Source organism: Engraulis encrasicolus, chromosome 22, assembly GCF_034702125.1.
Source record: "Engraulis encrasicolus isolate BLACKSEA-1 chromosome 22, IST_EnEncr_1.0, whole genome shotgun sequence".
In the NCBI taxonomy this organism is placed as follows: Eukaryota; Metazoa; Chordata; class Actinopteri; order Clupeiformes; family Engraulidae; genus Engraulis; species Engraulis encrasicolus.
Genome location: NC_085878.1, coordinates 48715781 through 48736125, shown reverse-complemented (window position 1 = coordinate 48736125; position 20345 = coordinate 48715781). Strand labels below are relative to the sequence as shown.

The following is a 20345-nucleotide window of genomic DNA, read 5'->3' as shown; positions in this document are numbered from 1 at the left end:
GACTTCCCTGGTCTGTACTTGATCGTAAATCTGAAGTCTGCTAACTCGGCCACCCATCTCAGCAGTGTTGCATTCAGTTTAGCAGTGGTAAGTACATATGTTAGAGGATTATTATCAGTATACACTACAAAGTTTGGAGCATAATACAAATAATCTCTAAATCGCTCACAGATGGCCCATTTCATTGCTAAAAATTCTAGCTTACCAGAGTGGAGATGGTAATTTTTCTCTGCAGCAGAGAGAGTGCGGGAGCCATAAGCAATGACCTTCATCTTTCCTTCCTGTCTTTGATAAAGCACTGCCCCGAGTCCTTCTTGTGAAGCGTCACAGTGTAGGACGAACGGCTCTTCAAAGTTGGGGTAGCCCAGTACAGGGGGGCTAGACAGGTGATCTATCAGCTGACACAGTACTGCACTATGCTCATCTGTCCACTTGATTCGCTGATGGGAGGGCACCTGGGTTCGCTTTTTCTTTTGCAACACCGCTTTCTTCTTGTGATCGGTCACTGTGGCGTCCTGGCTTGACACGTCAGAGCACAACAGGGCATACAGAGGCTTGGCAATGCGAGAGAAGTTTGGGATGTATGATCTGTAGTATGAGATGAAGCCAAGTAGCTTTCTCAACTCACCCACGGTAGCTGGTTTTCGTTCCTTCATATCTTGCACGGGGGCCACCTCTGCTGGATCCATCGTGTAGCCTTCTTTTGTCACGATCTTCCCCAGGAATCTGACCTTGTTCTTGAACAGCTCACACTTCTTGGCAGTCAGTTTCACCCCATGCTGCTGATACCGTCGAAGCACTTTCCTAACATCATTCAGGTGGTTATCAAATGTTTTACTGTGACACAAGTTGTCATCTAAGTAGGGCTCACATACCTCATCTCGCAGGCCAACCAGGCATTCCTCCATGCTGCGTTGGAATTCAGAGGGGGCACTAGACAAGCCGAAGGGAATTCTTACCCACTCGTAGAGTCCCCAGGGTGTTATAAAGGCAGTGAGGGGCCTACTACTCTCTTCCATGAAGCCCTGGTGATACGCTTTGCCTTGGTCTAGCACTGAAAACCAGGCACTGCCGTGTAAGCTGTCTAGCATGTCTTGAATGCGTGGGATGGGATGGCGATCAGGCAGTGACTTTTGGTTGAGCTCCCTATAATCACAGCAGAGACGGAGAGTACCATCTTTCTTCCGCACACAGACAATGGGTGACGAGTAGTGCGATCGTGATTTCTGAATCCAGCCCCTGTTCAGGAGATCTTCTAAGTACTGCTTGACATCTCTGTGTAGGGGTTTAGGAACAGACACATACGTACGGCGTACAGGTGTTGGGTCAGTGAGTCTGATTTTGAGCTGCAGAGAAGGGATACAGCCCGCATCATTTTCATCTCTCGCGAATGCTCCGCACTCTTCCCTCAACATCTGCTTCACTTTCTGCTGCTGTACAAAGGGGAGGTGAGAGAGGTCAATCGGTGGATCATACCTGTCTTTGTCATCCAGCTCCTTTTCAGCAGGTTGAAGTTCCTCATTGATGACTGTAGGGGGCACCACAGGAGAGGCTGGGGGGGCGACGACAGGCTTGGCTTCTGCAGGATACACAGCTTTGACTAACTGGACTTGCCCTAGGACTGTGCGCGGGCTCAGAGTGATGTCATGGCATGTGTCATTAGCAACAGGCAGGGCAAGGCGAGAGTATGTCCCTTTACTCAGTGTTAACATGTTCTCTGTCATATTAAGACCATCTGGCAAGGGGGCTTGTTCGTCAGGCATAAACAGTGCTTCTTGTCTAGCTATCAGAGGCCCTGTCCTCACTGAACACTTCACACTTTTCACTTGGCCAGCTGGTATCACTTCTCTCTGCCTTCCCATTCTCACCACACCATCACTGCACTCAGGGTCACTGGCTTTTACAATTTTAACAAACATTTCAGCCTTTTTACAGTCAAAAGAGAAAGCTGTGCTCACCGCCTGTGCGACTACCTCCTGTGGGTGGCCCACCCCACTCTTCAGCAGCTGCTCGATGACATTGTACCCGATGATTGGCTCCTCAGCTGCACCCTTCTCACTGGTCACCAGCATCGGGACTTGTAGCATGAAGTGCGGGGCTTGGGCTGGCTCGAGCTGGAACTCCACTTCCACCCACCCTCGAAATGGGATGTCTGTCTGGTTGACGGCTTTCCCCACCAGAGCGCCGGGGCCAAGCAGTTCTACAGTGTCACGGACCCTCACCTTTGGGATGTTCTTCTTCCGCCAGGCTTCGTTGATGAGGCAAACTTGTGACCCTGTGTCCCATAATGCTTCAGTCTTCACACCGTTGAAGTAGCAGCTGACCATGCACTTCTTTCCGATGAGACGCAGCAGCTGAGACTGGTGTCGGGGAGAGATGTGGCTGATGTTCACAGACCCTGGAAGACGCTCACCTGGTCCCTTTGCTGCCTGCACCTTCTCTTCCAGCTGTTGGATGCAGTCCCTCAGGATCACCTGCGTCTCACTGGACTCACCGAGTTGTTCTTGGATGGTACTTCTTCCCACACTTTGGCCAGACAGGTTCACTGTGTCACTGTTACCGCTGTAGCTCCGCTGACCCCTACAGTCTCGAGCGAGGTGTCCAGCCAGGCCGCATTTGAAGCAGTGGTCACAGTGCTCCTCGTTGCCTCTCTCCTGGCATCCTCTGCACGCCCGCCTGGTCCTGGGTCTGAACTGGTTCGGTGATCGTGGTGACTGCTGGTGGTGTTGGAACTGGTTCGGTGGCCGTGGTGACTGATGAACATTCTTCCTCAGCTCTGCTACCTCCTCTCTCAGTTGCTTGACAGCATCCATCAGTTCCATCTCGATGTTACTTTTTGCCGTGGTGACTTTTTGGCTTTTGACATTGGCCCTGGCTGATGCTGTGTCTGTTTGTAACTGATCCAAAGCTGGCTCTGCCTGTAGCTCGTTTACTCTGGCGGGTCTGACTGCGAGACTCCTCCTCATTTTCTGTTCTCTCTCTACATCAACAGCGGCCGCATCGTTCATTTTCTCTATCAGCATCTCGTCAGTCACGCTCTGATCATCCATGTAGCCTTTCAGTTGCAGCTTGATATTATCGCTCAGTAGCCCGGTGCTAAGTGACCTGAGGAATTTTCGCTGAATTAGGTCGGGGCTATACTGTACGTCAGCGCTAGAATCAAACGCAGCGGCCATCAGTCTTTCTTTGAGTTCAATTGCCCGAAATAGAAAGTTCTGAGGGGATTCTTTAGCATCTTGGGTGATATTCACGAGTCTATGAAACAGATCGGTCGTGCTGTTTTCTTTGTAGTGAGCTTTCAGAATCGTTTTTAAATGGCTAAGTGTCAAACTACTCTTGCTTTCCAGCATATCTCAGAGACTCATTCCGGGAGAGGCAGCTTTCACTACAGCTTCGACAATTTCAACATCACTGTGGCCTTTACGTTTCCCCGTGTCGATCTGATGCATAAGACTGGTGTATGACAGTTTATCCTTCTGTCCCAGCTCACCTATTTGGCCGCTAATTCTAAACTCCCGTCTGATGACCACTTCTGACGGTCGGGAAACTGTAGGTTGGGGATCGATAGGTGAGCTAGTCGTCATGGGCGAGCTAGTGGTCTTGTTTACGTTCCCTCTCAGCCGATTCATTTCTTCCTCTATCAATTTCGTTGACTCTTGGAAGCGTATCTGCATCTCGGCATACTGTCGCTGTAAACGCTGTAACTCACACTCGCTCGCGCCACTTTCCCCATCACCTTTCGCTCCACTTTGCCCGAACATTCTAGCTGTAGCTATTAACTCTCTCACAAACAATTCTGCCGCATTTTCATCTTCATTATCAATCGCATTGTCCACAGTTTCGTTAATAGTACGGATCAACGTATGCCTCCTTGATGTGTCTGACGGGACTTTAGCTTGGGTACAGACCTGTTTTAGCTGCTCCAAAGTTAGCGGGCACAGTAGCTCCGTTAGCTGGTCTTGTAGCTTCTCCAGATCCATTTCCAGTGCTCAAACTTTTTCCTCAGACAACTTTCTTCATACCGTTGTTCCGTTCCACGTTTGGGCGCCAAATTTTGTTGCACACTTGAATGAAAGAATGTCCTCAAGTGTGTGTTGAGTTTTCGATGGTTCTTTGGGGTTTATTTACATTTCTTCCTCAGGACAAAACATACAGCTTCAGCGTAACCGCTGCCTTCAAGATCATAACACAACTACTGTCACTTCTCAGTTACGTTCTTCTCGCGTGACCTAGTCACTGGCTACTCAACTCATAGGCTGGTCCTATGATGCCATCTAGTGGCGAAAACGTGCAACAGCACGATTAAAGCAAAACAACTTCTGACAGAACAACAAAAAGACAGAATGAGAATCAGGGAATAATAATGGAATAACAAAAAGACAAAAATGGGGGGTCCACTACATTAACTCTAACAATAGCTAAATAATGCTAAATTCTGCCCAAACCAAAACAATCCCTAACCCTAACCTGTCAGTGAGGAAATGTTTTTACACTTTTACTTTTACCAGTAACAACAAAACTACCCCAGCAAAAGGGGACAAAATATGTGGGGTCCAGAATGTGGGCCCCACATGGAACGAGGGTCCCAGCATGTGGGTGTGCTCCAACAGCAGTGGCCTCACGAAGGTAGATTGGCACACATTGGTGTAGTACACGCACACGCACACACACACACACACACACACACACACACACACACACACACACACACACACACACACACACAATAGATGCACGTGTGCACACATACACACACACACAATACACACACGTGTGCGCACATATTACACACACACAGAAAAACACACTCACACAAACAAAGGGCACACGCACAAACTCACGCATGCACAAACTTGCATGCACGCGCACACTCACTCACTCACTCACTCACTCACTCACTCTCAGACAGTGGCACAGTCCATTTACCCAGAATTTACCCTGAATAATTGCACTTTACTGTGTTTAAGTTGTTTTTTTGTCAACCCGTCTTCTTGTCCTACAGAGTGAGGGGGGTTGTGTTTGTCTATTGTGTTCTTGTTTATTGTAATGTCTTTGTAATTGTATCAGATGTACTGAAAATGGCACCAAACTATTTTCCTAAAGGACAAATAAACTATCTATCTATCAGTCATGCATGTGCACACACTTACTGTGTATATATAGTTTTCTAGTCCATTTACCCCGTCAAGGCTCTTCTGAAGTTTTTTTTTTTTTTTTTACCCCAGACTCATCTTTATTATAAGGCTGGATACAGATCAATCACAATCTCAAAGCACAGGCAAAGTAACCTGGCTCTCACCATGTGAATGGGGTTCTGCCTTTACAAACACTGGTACTATGGCTGTGATTAGCTTTCTGATGGGCTGGTTTTGTTTTTCTGTACGTGATCAGAGAAACCACTTGTTAACACTGCTATGACAATACCAAGAGACTTAACAAAGAGATTTGGATATGGTCATTACCGTTTTGGGAACAGTGACTGTTTTCGCTTCTTATTTCCCTCCTTCACCACGTTTAAATTCTTTGACTATGGCCCATCTCAGACAAGTCCTGATCAATTCAAACACCTCCAGGTCGCGAAAGATGACCAGATAAGAAATTCCTTCAAGAACTGTAAGTGTAGCTCGCTATGCTGAACAGAAACATGCAGATCGGGCGAGAGCTAGGTTACAGACAAACTGTGAGAATTAAGCAGCACATTTTTCCCAACCATTTCCCAAGCAAAAATCAATTAAAAGTGAATGGCATATATAGATGCCAGTTGTAGATTATCCCTTCCAGGCCACCGTACTGCGCAGTACTGTACCCAGGAAGATGACAATGGAGTAGATCTGCGCCCCTTCTGTCTCCGGCTGCTCCGAGTGTAGCGGGAAGCACACGCCGTTGGTGCCGTAAAAGTTCCGGAACACTCCCTTGCAGACGAGTGGCAGGAAGGCGATGACGAAGCCGAGCACCCAGATGGCCACCAGGATGGTGACGGTGCGGCGACGGCCCGGCGTCAGGTAGCGGAACGGGTAGACGATGCAGATGTACTTCTCCAGTGTCAGGTAGGTCAGCAGCAGCACACTCACCTGTGGAACGATAATAATAATATATACATAGTAAAATAAATAGTAAATGGATAAATAATTACTACAGGTAGCGGAACAAGTAGACAATGCACATGCACTTCTCCAGCGACAGGTAAGTCAGCAGCAGCACACTCAACTGTACAATAATAACAAACAAACAAACAAACAAAGAAACAAATAAATAAATGAATAAATAATAACTGCAGGTCACGGAACAGGTAGGTGATGCATATGAACTTTTCCAGCGTCAGGAAGGTCAGCAGCAGCACACTGTAAAATAACTGCAACAACAGAAACAAGAAAAAAGTAATGAAAAATAGTAAAATCAAATAATAAATAATACATAATAATTCATAAATAATAACTAGGTATTAGAATGGATAGACAACGCAGATGCACTTCTCACGCATCAGGTAGCTCAGCAGAACACTCACCTTTACAATAATATCAATAATACAAATTAATAATGAATGAAAAAAGCAAATAAATGACAACTGCATGTAGCAGTACGGGTAGACAATGCAGATGTACTTTTTCAATGTCAGGTACTGTAGGTCAACAGCATCACACAAAAAGAAGAAGACGAAGAAGAAGAGGAAGAAACATATTTGTGAAGCACACTTCATACAGCAAGAAGTTTCAAAGTGCTTTAAAAATGTGACAGTACCTCTGTGGAGAGCATGGCCAGAGAGCCCACCACTTGGCAGGCTGAGCTGTCCATCCAGGCCTGGGCGTGCCGGTTATACTCGCCACGGAACTTCAGGTCATAGGTGCCAATCATGAACAGGTACACACCCATCAGGCCATCAGCACCTGAGTGAAAGGGATGGGGTCACAGTCACTTCATAGCCTCATAATGCCTACTGTTCCACTAGTACAGTGGTTCTCAATCTTTTGGTAGGTAAACAAACGCCCCCTTTACCACAGCATAAGCCTGCCAACGCCCCCCACCCAACATCTGCCATACCAAGCCCCTATACCCACCCCATTCTATTCTATTCAAATCTGGCATTAAAACATTATTAGGTTACATATTACTTCTTTTGTGATCAAATGAAAGAAGTCTGTTCTAATGTAGATGGTTCAACATTCTAAAAAATATTTCTTCCTCCGTTTGTGACTGAGTGCCCCCTTTTCAGCCTTCTCAGCTGCCTTCTTCTCATCGCCTGCTTCACTATTGGTTGAAAACAAATTCTGTCATTACCATAGCACTGCGTACACCACTATGCCATGACACACAGTATTTATGTTTATATTAAGCCTATATAACAATTTCGTCATTGCTATTCTGCTAATAACAAACTACTAATAACAAACAAACAAATAATGTTCATGTGCGTGTACTGTGTATTTTCTCCTATATTATAATACTTATATACTTAAAGTATTTATAATACTAATTTAGCTTTTTATTTGATAAGCAGTTCATTTCAAGTCAGATGATCTCTTTTCATATCTTTTATCTTGCTTCCCTGGGAGTCATGTACAATTAAGATTTTGATACCGTATGTGGTATATGTAAACATCTCAAAAGTGTCAAAAAGATTGGCATTGAATTTTAGCATCTGGCTTGATATTTTCCCATCAGGTCAAAAACATGCCAACAACTCGTCAACATGTCAGTTCATGGCTGATTTCAATCATTTAAAAGACATCAATCTAGTGATGAATGTAATGTGACATGTTAAGGTGCCATATTGCAACTTCAAAGAGGAATACATTAGCCTCCGTATTCCTTTAAAGTGGCTTCAAACATGCTCACATGCAAACATGCTCACATCAGCACAATCTATCACTCTCTCCCTCTCTCTCACACGCACGCACGCACGCACGCACGCACACACACACACACACACACACACACACACACACACACACACAAACACACACACACACACACACACACACACACACACACACACACACACACACACACACGCTTAGCCGCCTCAAATATGTTTACAGTAGGCGAGGCAAGGCGTCCATTACCCCCCCATGTATGAAGAAAGGATCATCATCACACAAATTCCAGAGCCTTTGAAGTACACAGATGGGTGTGATAGTAAAGCAGAGGAATGTGTGTGTGTATAAAGGGCAGCTTCTCAAGTCAGACAAACGACTTCATGCCTAGGGGACTTGAGGGGCACCACAGAGGAAAAAAGAAACATAGGCCTACCAATGCTGTGTGTGTGTGTGTGTGTGTGTGTGTGTGTGTGTGTGTGTGTGTGTGTGTGTGTGTGTGTGTGTGTGTGTGTGTGTGGCTACAGTACATACTGTATGTGTCTGTGTGTATGTGAAGACATGAGAGGATCGCATTTGTGTGTGCGTGTGTGTGTAGAAACATAGTAGTGTGTGTGTGTGTGTGTGTGTGTGTGTGTGTGTGTGTGTGTGTGTGTGTGTGTGTGTGTGTGCGTGTGTGTGCGTGTGTGTGTGTGTGTCTGAGAGTGAGTAAGCGAGTGAGTGAGTGTGTGTGTGTGTGTGTGTGTGTGTGTGTGTGTGTGAGAGAGAGAGAGAGAGAGAGAGAGAGAGAGAGAGAGAGAGAGAGAGAGAGAGAGAGAGAGAGACTCCCTTACAGTTCACTGCCCGCATACAGTACGTAGTCTAGCAAGCACGTTCACCCCTCGCTATGCCTGCTATTTTTTTTTCTCTTTCCAATTGCTATTCTTTCATCATCTCTCAATCAGGTATGTGTGTGAAGGGACGTGTGTGTGTGTGTGTGTGTGTGTGTGTGTGTGTGTGTGTGTGTGTGTGTGTGTGTGTGTGTGTGTGTGTGTGTGTGTGTGTGTGTGTGTGTAGGGCTCTTATTGGTTGTCGTGCTTCATGGCCCAGGCCTTCGATCTCGGCCAATATGCTGCTCGTAATTAAATTCAATGCACTGTATACATCTATACCAGCTACTCAAGACTTCCACGGGTGCTGTTGACCCTTGCGTGGTCCTGTGTACTGCAGCCCCATTATGATCAGCCCACCAGCTGTGTACATGCGTACGTGCGTACGTGCGTGGATGCGTGCGTGCGTGTCTGTGCATGCGGGTGTGTGTGTCTCCAGTGACAACCAATGGGTAAGTGGCTCTTCAGCGCAGTTTACGCAATCAGCAGATGTATGCAAATGTATGCATGCTTATTCAAATTTCAGATCGTGAAATGAAATAAGCAGCCCACAAATTAGGAGATAGAGATTTGTATGAACACCCACATGAACAAACATGAACAAACATGAACACACACACACACACACACACACATATACACACTAGCGCTTTTGCATTTAAAATGTATCCCTTGTTGACCTCCCTGAAGAGTGTACTGTATCTGGGTCTGACTTCCCAATCTGGTGAGAGAGAGGAGAGGGGCAGGGGGGTGGGGAGCTGCAGCGAACTGGAGGATACGAGAGAAGGGGATAGCGTGGAACGGAAGTGGAACTAAAGTGGAACGGAAGACACTTGGGTCTAAAGCCTGATATACGCTCAGAAACAAACGTGTCTGCGCGATGATTCAGACAGCCACGCAGTTACTTTTCCCCCCTCCGCAGTGACTTGGTGTGCACCCCTGAAAATGTGACTGCCCGCAGAGAGCTACCCCTACCGTTGCGATGGATACGGATCGCGCAGACCTATGATCGAGCAAAAATCAAAACCAACTGCGTTGACTTGTAGGCGACAGGCTGAAAAGAGAACATAACCCACCCTTAAGGATGACGCAGAGAAGGTCTGTGTGTGTGTGTGTGTGTGTGTGTGTGTGTGTGTGTGTGTGTGTGTGTGTGTGTGTGTGTGTGTGTGTGTGTGTGCTTGTGGGTAGTGGCTAAATAAGGCGATAGAAATCGACACAAAAAAAGGATGTGACTGCATACACAATCTCATGCATACCCACACACACCCACACATAAGCCCACATGTCATTACACACACACACACGCACACAGGCATGCATGCACGCACGCACACACACACACACACACACACCAACATACAAAAATGAAACTTTCATGCATTTCTAATTCATGCCTTATCGACCTCCCAGAAGAGTGCATCTGGGTCTGACTTCACAATCTGGCAGTCATTGAAGGAGCTCCTGTCCAGTGCCAGAGACCCACACACGAACACACGAACACACGAACACACACACGCTCAGTGAGTGTCAGATTCTCACCAGATTGTGACGTGCACGTGTGTGTGTGTGTGTGTGTGTGTGTGTGTGTGTGTGTGTGTGTGTGTGTGTGTGTGTGTGTGTGTGTGTGTGTGTGTCTCTGTGTGTGTGTCTCTGTGTGTGTGTCTCTGTGTGTGTGTGTATGTGTGTGTCTAAAATAGATTGGCAGTTGGTCAGGTATTTCTGAGATCTGTCGCCACGCCACCATTTTACCACAGGCTTCGCACAGCAGGCTGTATTGCTGTAGCCTATAATATTGGTAAAATCTGCAAGAAATTTGTTCCATTGACAGTCCATAAGGTAAATAATGTTAGAGAAGCAGAGAAGGATTTCTATAGGCAGCAACAGTACATAACACATTAACTGTGTATATGAAAGTTATAACAAGGTAACTACATTTTAGTGTGCCAGTGTCTCAATTTTGTCATGCACTAGCAACTCATATTACGTGTAAGTTTGTCCACCAAATGGATTCACGCCAAGGGCTCTCACAGGCAGATACGGAAAGCGTCTGTCTGTTACGAGCGCTTTTTGTCTACCGTATATTCTAGACCTGTGTTGTTGCTATGGTTACCCTAAGCTTCTTTAGAAAAGACAGTTGGCTGAACCAGTTGCCTCTCGTTACAAAATGCAGATAATGTAAACACACTTCTGACCTTAACTTTGAGTAAAGCAGAGCAAATAAATTGTCTATGCACAGGCATGACTATCCAATATAAAAATATCCACAAAATGACATAGACTACAAAGAAAGGATTCTCTAGGCTATCGTAACCTCGATCAACTGTCTCTGATACAACGCTTGGGTGGTAGTACAGATTATTGTTTTTTTCGGAGTGAGGTTTTAGGTGTAATGAAATGTGAAAGCCTTCCAAAAAATAAACAAAACATTGTTCAAAACTTTTTTTGCACAGTTTTCTCACAGCTGAGTTAGTCTGTGGTAAGATGGCGGAGCTGTGTCCTTATTTCCGCCTGCTGTCTAGAGCACCGACTGCCAGTCTACTTTAATCTGTGGTGTGTCCATGTGTGGAGTGTTACAGCTCCCTCTCCATGTAGCATTAGTACATGAGTGTGTGCATGCATGCCTGGGGTTTTTCCTCTATACGGACGAGTGGCACTCACAGCAGAGTGAGATGATGCACATGGCGTGCAGTTTGTTCTCGGAGCGTATGTAGGAGCGCATGCAGATCACGAAGACGTTGCCAAAGCAGGTGGTTGCCGAGACAACCCACACAAACACGCGCAGCACGATGTTGGCCAGTAGGTCCTCGAGCGACGAGATGCCATCCGTGTTGGGCTTGCAGCTCCGCACGTGCGGCGCATATCCACAGTACTGGAACTTCTTGAAATATCTGAGGGAGTGGACAGAGGGCAGAGGTCAAGGTCAAACTTCAAGTCAAGGTTAGCGGTGAGGGTTCAGTGAATTCAAGAGTCGCTGTTTGAATTCAAGAGTCAGGTGTGCATAGCCACAAAGCTGGAACTTCTTGAAATATCTGTGAGAGTGTCAAAATGTCAAAGTCAAAGTCAAACAGTGTACAGGGGTCAGAGGTGAGTTAAGGTTTTGGGCTAGCATTGGTTTTCTGTGGTCAAAGACTTGTATAGCCACAGTACTGGAACTTCTGCAGGTATCTGAGACATAATTCGGAGAGCAGAAGTCAAGGTCTAATTCAAAGTCATGGAGAGACTGATTAAAGAGATATTAAAGTCAAGGTCAAAGTCAGTATTACGGGATCAGGGAGGAAGTGGAAGAGTGGGATAAGGTACATTAAAAGCGGTATGTCTATATACATGTATACAGTATATATTCACAAAAATGGACTACACAGTTAGTGGGGTATACAAGGGTCAGAAACCTGTAGCACATAGCCACAGTACTGCAATACTTCTTGAAGTATCTGAGTGGCTGGTTGCACAACACATACAGTACTTAAGGCAAAAATACATTTTTTCCCACAGACTCAAACATTACGCATAGCTGAGGTAGAGAGTGCAAGACAAGGTAAAAGGTGGCCAAAAGTAGCAAACAGTTCTGGAACTGTCATCATGTATTTCAGGGTGCAGAAGTGAATGTAAAAGTTACAGAAAGAGGTGGTCAAAGTGTAGCCAAAGCCAGCAGTGAAGGTTCAGGAGGGAGAGCACATGCTTCCAGCACACTGTCTTTAAAAATGTCAAAGTCAAACTCAATGTTAACTTCAGAGGTGAGGTAAACTAGATGGTCTAGCATTCATATGCACGGTGGTGTGTGTGTGTGTGTGTGTGTGTGTGTGTGTGCGTGCGTGCGTGCGTGCGTGCGTGTGTGTGCGTGCGTGCGTGTGCACGTGCGTGTGGGAGAGTGTTTATGTCCCTTGTGTGCTTTTGTGATTGGCAACCTCCTAAGTTGCTCAGTGGTTAGCAATCACACTTTTGCGAAACGGGGTCCAGAACAGGAGAACTGTAGCATGGGAGTGAGCCGCAGCTCAACATCTCTGGGTGCTAGTGCTGGACTGGACAACCTACGTCAGTCTGAGGCTGAGAGAGGATTAATCACCACACTGGTATTTGGCGTCCCCCGGCAGGTGTGTGTGTGTGTGTGTGTGTGTGTGTGGGTGTGGGTGTATGTTAAGCCTTTCTGGCCCAGTGGAGGGAGACCAGAATGTGTGCGGAATGACAGAGAACAGTGAAACTGTGTGTGTGTACGTGTGTGTGTGTGGTTGGGGGTGGAGGTGGACTGAAAAGCATATGCTTTAAGCTAAAATGTTTGACCAAAATCACTCCATGCATTCTACTGGAGAAAGTATTGCCAATGTCGACATGTAGTTGTATTGCTCGCGCTGCCCTTGACTTGTCAGCACCCGGCAGAGCAGCATTTACTTTGCATAGTCCTTTCTGAGAACCTGGCTAAGGCTCGTGTGAGCAATACAACTGCATGAAAGAAAAGAAAGCCTGAAAGCCCACCAGAGACACTCCAACTCCCATTGCCATTGTGACACAGCACTCCACAACACACAGTGCTCACTGCACATAATGAAATTGCATTTATGCCTCACCTATGGAAGGGGGCAGCCCCCAATGGTGCCCCAAGGGAGCAGTGTGGTAGGACGGTACCATGCTCAGTGTACCTCAGTCATGGAGGAGGATGAGGGAGAGCATTTGTTAATTACTCCCCCCACCAACCTGGCGGGTCAGGAGTTGTACCGGCAACCTGCTCGAGCAATTTCCGTACATGAACACATTGCCATCCGTATTTTATGTCAATATTGCACATAGTACAGTAGGACACCTGACAAAAGGTACGCAGACGTGTGCGCCCGCGAGAGACGATCTTCAGATTTCAATGATGAGGTTGCGAGACCCTCAACCAGTGGTGTGAAATATTAATGAGAGCCCCGTTGGCTCTCTGGCCCCCAGCTCTCTACCCCTCTCTAGAGCTCTCTACACCTACTGTGTGTAGTGCTCTGATCGTTCTGAAGAAAGCATGTACACTTGGTCGCCCGTGGCTGCCTGCATAAATTAAGTCACACAGCAAGCATATCTCCGGCAAAAATGAGAAACATTAAAAGACGCATAAAACTAAAAGATCCAAGGCATAAGGTCTGTCCTAGGCTAGGTGTGTAAATCACAGCCTCCATGACAATATGATTCGAATCGAATCATGATTTGAATATGAATATGATTCGATTCTTTGCAATTACTTTTCCACTTCTATTATGTTATGGAGCTAGGGCATTGGGCAGGGTCCAGTGATTCGATTATTTTAGGTACTTAACAATGCCCCATGATACGATACGATCCGTTTCAATCGTTGGCTGTAGGATCGATGCATCAATACATATCGATTATTATTTACTTACACCTTTACCCTAGGCATGTGTAAAGCCATATGATGGTGTGGTTGTAAGAGTAGGGCACATTAGGTTTACTTTTAACTTAAAGCAAGGTAAGGTAAATTGCAATGATCTATGTGGGTCATTTTGCACTTTACGGTCCTCAAGCCCCGCAATATCTCTGTAATGTTCAGTTGTGAAGGTGTGCTGCTGCAATGGTGATATCCCCCTGGAAAAACATGCACACACGCATGCACACACGCACGCACAGACACACACAAACATGCACGTGTGTGTGGTTAAATCTGTGCCATCTGGCTCCAGCCCCAGCTGTCAAGTATGAGTCACAATAAGCCAGCCAGCACACAACATCAAACATGTAATGCTACCCAAACAGTGAGCAAAATCACACACACAAACACACACACATACACACACACACACACACACACACACACACACACACACACACACACACACACACACTGGGGCGTCTCAGCAGGTGAACCTCATCTAGAGCTGTGGGGATTGGTTGAGGACCTGCTATCTGTTGCCCTCAGAATCTGATAGCTGATGCTATCTGAGCGCTGCTACATTCCAACCCTGATGGGGCCCCATGAGCACCTGTAAAGGGCTGTCGTTCCTTTCAGAATGTTATATCTGGCATCTGACTCATTTCACTCAGTGATTTGAAATGTACAATGTACAATGTAATGAAAACCAATTTGGCCCCCCTCTCTGCCTGGGCCCAGGACAACTGACCCCTTTGCCACTCCCTTGCAAGAGCTCTTAGCTCTGCTGCTCACTTTCATTCAATGTTTTGGACATTCATTTCATGATACAGTACGCATGGCATAGGCTGCCGACCCCTGATCTAGACATTGAGAGCTCTGGCAGGGCACTTACATGTGTGTGAGATTCCTGAGAGGCTCGAACATGCGTCTCTGGATGTTCCCAATCTCTATCCCATCAATGACCCTAGAGGATAAGAAATGAAATGAGATGAAAAGAAAAGAGAAGGATAGCCTGGGCTCGGCCGTCCTTCCTGTGTCAGCTGTGGTCTCAGTCCCAGCTTCAGAAAGTAAAACCCTTTTCACAAATTGGATCCAACCAGCTCTAAATCAGCTGATTGTAATGAGTACTCAAGGTAGGTAGACAGACATATATACTGTAATATGTGTTTTACTTGTAAGCGATTTGGCCCCTTTATTTTCCCCTGGGGATCAATAACTCCACTCTACCATACTCAATGAGCTCAACTGTGTTGGGAGGAAATCGTCTGAACAGTGTTTCTGACACCTCTCCCTATGTTGCAGCACAAGAGTTTGCAACTGAGTCAATCTGCCACCTCGTGAAATTTAAACCACCCTTGATTTCGGAGTCAATTAAATTCTCTTTCTTCAGAGAACTCAATTTACAAAGCCACTTTGCCAGACCAACTCTTACAGAGCTTTGTTGTCGGGATAGCAGGGGGAGTAAGGAGGGGGTTCACTGCTTCCAGTTGTGCCATTTGCATGGCAATGTTGGTTACTGATTCTGCTCATGTACTTTGCGTCTCTTCTCCCCCCTCGACTCCTTTCTGTTTCCTCTCACAACACAGGCACGGAATTGCAGACCGGCTTTTCTAAGGGGGTACTACGCTTTGATGTGTGCCCCCGAAAAGGAAGCATTCCTGTGGAGTCCCACTACTGAGAGTGAATAAATGCCACCGTTATGACTTGCTTGCTTTGTCTGAGTCGGAGACACACACTCACGATGGCAGCGGTTTTGTTTTCATGTCTGACATGCTGTTCTGTTACTGTGTTCAGCCAGTGACATGGCAGCATATTCAAGAGGGCACACTTCCACTATGCAACAACACCAAGAAAAGTATTGACAACTCCTCTGCTCCTCTTTCAACTTTCCATCACTGTTTCTATTCATCCTTTCATTTCCTTTCTCTCTGTCTCTGTCTCTGCCTCTGCCTCTCTCTCTCTCTCTCTCTCTCTCTCTCTCTCTCTCTCTCTCTCTCTCTCTCTCTCTCTGTCTCTCTCTCCTCAGTCATCTTATGTCTTATGTTGTTTCTGCAGCATGATGATAAGGATGGATAGAATCTCCATGAGATTATTTCTGTGAGTTTAGCTGCTTTTGTATTTACAGGTGTCAGCGGACTGACTATTAATCAATAATGATAGCCAAGCATTAAAGCACACCATAAAAACAGCAGTTCACAATCTCAGTTGCCATTAGATTAGAATCTGAGGACATAGCAAGTACCAGCTGAGTCGTCATTCTACCAGAAGGTTTTCTCATATGCTACGTGTATTTTAAATAGCAATTTCACAGACATGCATCAAGAACATCAGCATCAAAAACACTCCACCCATTACAGTACACCCACACCCACACCCACACGCACACCCACACCCACACCCACACCCACACACACACACACACACACACACACACACACACACACACACACACACACACACACACACACACACACACACAATCGACAGGCTCAATCTCACGCATGGTATACTACTGTATATGGTGTCCAATGTGAATATCAGCAATACCAATCTGTTGGGGAAAAGTAAAGGCGACTACATCAAACTCACAGTGATTTCAGTTTATACAGGTTGTCGAAGTGATCCACCTCCAGGTCAAGGATGGGATTGTAGGAGATGTTTCTGTAGAGAGAGTGCAACAACTATATTACACTAAGATCATCCCTGACCAAGAAGGAATGAAATATCTTCAGTTTACAGCATCTACAGTAATAGCTAGGGCTCATTGGAGAAAGAGCAAACATCATCATAAGTAACCTGCCCAACTAGGGCTTAATGTGAGAACACTCACACACTCACACACTCACACACTCACACACTCACACACTCACGTTCTCTCTCTCTCTCTCTCTCTCTCTCTCTCTCTCTCTCTCTCTCTCTCTCTCTCTCTCTCACATGCACACACACACACACACGCACACGCACACGCACACGCACACGCACACACACACTCTCTCTCTCTCTCTCTCTCTCTCTCTCTCACACACACACACACACAGACCAAAGACTAAAGGCTCCCAAGCTAATGGGGCCAAGAGATCAATCTCTGGCTTTACGGGGGAGTTTCTAAGACGCACACAACACGCACGCACACGCGCACACACACACACACACACACACACACACACACACACACACACACACACACACACACACACACACACACACACACACACACACACACACACACACACACACATATATATACAGAAATGCACATTCCAAAGTGGAGGGTGGGCACTTACAGCTGAAGCAGGTCAAGCAGGTGCACAAAGAGATGGGGAGGGAAGGCAGCGATGCGGTTATTGGACAGATCTCTACACAGAAACAACACAAGCACACTAAGGGTCAGGAACATATTCTCACACGCTTACATTCTATACAGAAGGAGCACAAAGAGGGTCAGGAATATGATCACAGACACAAACACCCTCAGAGATGGTAACACACTTATGCATTGTCGGGTCACTGAATCGGAAGACAGGGTGACGCAACCACAGCTGGAGTGGAACTATTGTGTGAAGTACATTAATTATTAACATGAAATAAATGTTGATATGATCCATCAAAATTATCCAAGGAATAGTCACATGATGTGATTGCACCACCTGACTTCTGCTACTGAACACATCAATGATCCTTTCACCATTTCTCAAAGTCAAGCATGCTTGGAAGCACAATGCTCAATGGTCAATTTTCAAGGATTCCGCGTCATCGTCACTTCCACGTCACCAAGCACTGTTCCACTTTCAAGAATGTCTGTCAGTCTTGATTCTGAGATTTTTCAAGACTACTGCTATATCCTCGTCGTAATGAAGCACCCAGAATTCTCCACTTTCTATACATTCTCTGGGAGAGGCAAAGGGGTTAGCTCTTCCGGGCCCAGGGAGAGAGGGGCACAAAATGTGGTTTTCGTTACATATTATGTACTGGATAACTTCGTCCTGGCCCCGGCAAAAGCTGTCAGGGGCCCTGTCTGCAGCAACTGTGGAAACTCACGTCAACTGCAGTTGATAATAAATGAGTAGAGTCATACAAAACACGCTTAGAAACAGAAACACATAAGGAACTAGTTTGAGTTTGAGCTCTAGGCTATAGCTCCCTTTTGTGCCATACTCCCCATCTTGCAATGCTCAATTTGTTTGGGCTTAAATATCTGTCCCGGAATGACACATTTCACTGTTGGATACATTAGCTGTTTTTAATTGGAGGGAAGTTGTGTCATGGCAAATTAAATTGGGTCAAAATTAATTTTAATTTGTTTTTCATGTTGTGACTGGTGTGTGTGTGTTGGTGTGATTGTGTGTGTGTGTGTGTGTGTGTGTGTGTGTGTGTGTGTGTGTGTGTGTGCTGTTCATGGCGTTTTTAGAGAGAATGTAACCTACAGCTCGCCCAGTTTGTGAAGAGGGGAGAAAGCCTTGTCATGAAGATGGTTGATTCTGTTCCTCTGCAGTACTCTGAAAAATAAAAACAAAACGCAGACAGACACACACACACACACACAGACACACACACACACACACACACACACACACACACACACACACACACACACACACACACACACACACACACACACACACACATCGTAAGGGATTATTAATTTCCAACTACTTTACAACCTACTTCACTTTCCCCTGGCAGTAGCCCTGTACTTGACCCTTGCTCTCCATCCCAATAATGTTTACTGTTTTCCATCTTTCTATTCTTGTTCTCAGCCATGTAGGCGTCTAGATACCTCCTACAATGTACTGTAGGTGCTATGAGGTCAACATTTATGTCTTCATACTTGTGCTGCTGAATTGTCTGATCATAAATTCAATCTTCTGTGTGTCGTCGTGCACACTCGGTATGGCCAAAATTGGCAATACAGTCCAAGTTGACCTTGGCGTTGACTTTGACTTGATTGTTTTTTTGTTGCTGTTGGTTAAAATTCCTGACACGCCTGTCAATCTGTGGTAAAACATGATGACCTTGCTTGTCACTGATGCTCTGCTGGATGGATGACTGATGAGACCTACTGCACATATAGATTCCTTCTATTAGTGAAGACCCACCGCATCCTTGAACGCCACCCAACATGGGCCAGGAAGTTCATTACACTGGCAAACACGCGCACGTACGCACACACACACGCACACGCACACGCACACACAATCAGGCGCATCATTCTCTCTCTCTCTCTCTCTCTCTCTCTCTCTCTCTCTCTCTCTCTCTCTCTCTCTCTCTCTCTCTCTCTCTCTCTCACACACACACACACACACAGACACACACACACACAGAGACACAAACACACAGACACACAGACACACAGACACACAGACACACAGACACACACACACACACACACACACACACACACACACACACACACACACACACACAAAGACAGACCCACAACAGCCAAGTCAGTCATTGGTATTCATTAGGAGACGTGGCGGGGAGGGGGATTGCGTTAAACTTCAGTGACACGGAAAAATTTACATGCAGATTAGAAAAAGCTAAACAGAAACAAATCAACTGCTGAATTAACGCCTTGTCCAAACACGTGCAGCTCTCCTGTGTATTCCGATGACCAAATAAGAGCTCACCCATTTGCACTTGAGTGCCATGTGCGAACACGTTGTGACACAAATGAGATAGGGTATGATGATGCAAAGGAAAAGAAAGTCTGATGAAGAATGTGCAGCAGAGTCTGCTGCACATTCTTCATCAGACTTTCTTGAGCAGAGGAGTAAATGAGGTGAGGAATCAAGTAAAAAGGAGAGGAATATAGGATTGAATGGAGGAAAAGAAACACTTCATATTAGCATTACATTTATTACCACTATTGCATACAATATAAATGCCTGTATAAGTATATTGTAAGGCATGTACTAAGCAAAATCAAACATTTGTTAGGCATGCATTCGCAAATGTCTTGTTCATGCACAATATTTATTACCAGTATAACCTTAGTAAGGACCTAGTAGGCCTAGATTTCAATTAATTAGTTAGTAGTAGCCTAAGTGCCAGAATACAATGTAAGATCTTGGTACACTGTGTGAACAAACCCTGAACAGTGTGAAAACAGATGTAGAATAAGCACAAATGACAAGCCAACCTCATTGATATGGGTCAGTGGCAAGGTGCAGTGGCAAACAGTCTCAAACAATAGCTTGGGAGGAGGTTTGTGATTGATTGACAGCTGTCATTACTTGCTCCTGCCTTCACAGAGATTTAAATCCTTCCTTCCCTCAAACATAAGCCAGATCCAGCCCGCCAGAGGGTGTA

At 45.8% G+C, this 20345-nt stretch overlaps 1 protein-coding gene across 1 annotated transcript in view; it reads right to left on the bottom strand.

The window, feature by feature from the left end:
* The window catches only part of rxfp1 (relaxin family peptide receptor 1), a 117236-nt gene that overhangs the window by 8419 nt on the left and 88472 nt on the right, over positions 1 to 20345 (bottom strand). Inside the window, exons 11-17 of the mRNA XM_063188496.1 lie at positions 18458 to 18529; positions 17318 to 17389; positions 16623 to 16694; positions 14926 to 14997; positions 11339 to 11568; positions 6739 to 6884; positions 5807 to 6071 (exon numbers count right to left, since the gene is read on the bottom strand). Coding sequence (XP_063044566.1) covers positions 5807 to 6071; positions 6739 to 6884; positions 11339 to 11568; positions 14926 to 14997; positions 16623 to 16694; positions 17318 to 17389; positions 18458 to 18529 — 929 coding nt within the window. The remainder of the gene's footprint in view (positions 1 to 5806; positions 6072 to 6738; positions 6885 to 11338; positions 11569 to 14925; positions 14998 to 16622; positions 16695 to 17317; positions 17390 to 18457; positions 18530 to 20345) is intronic.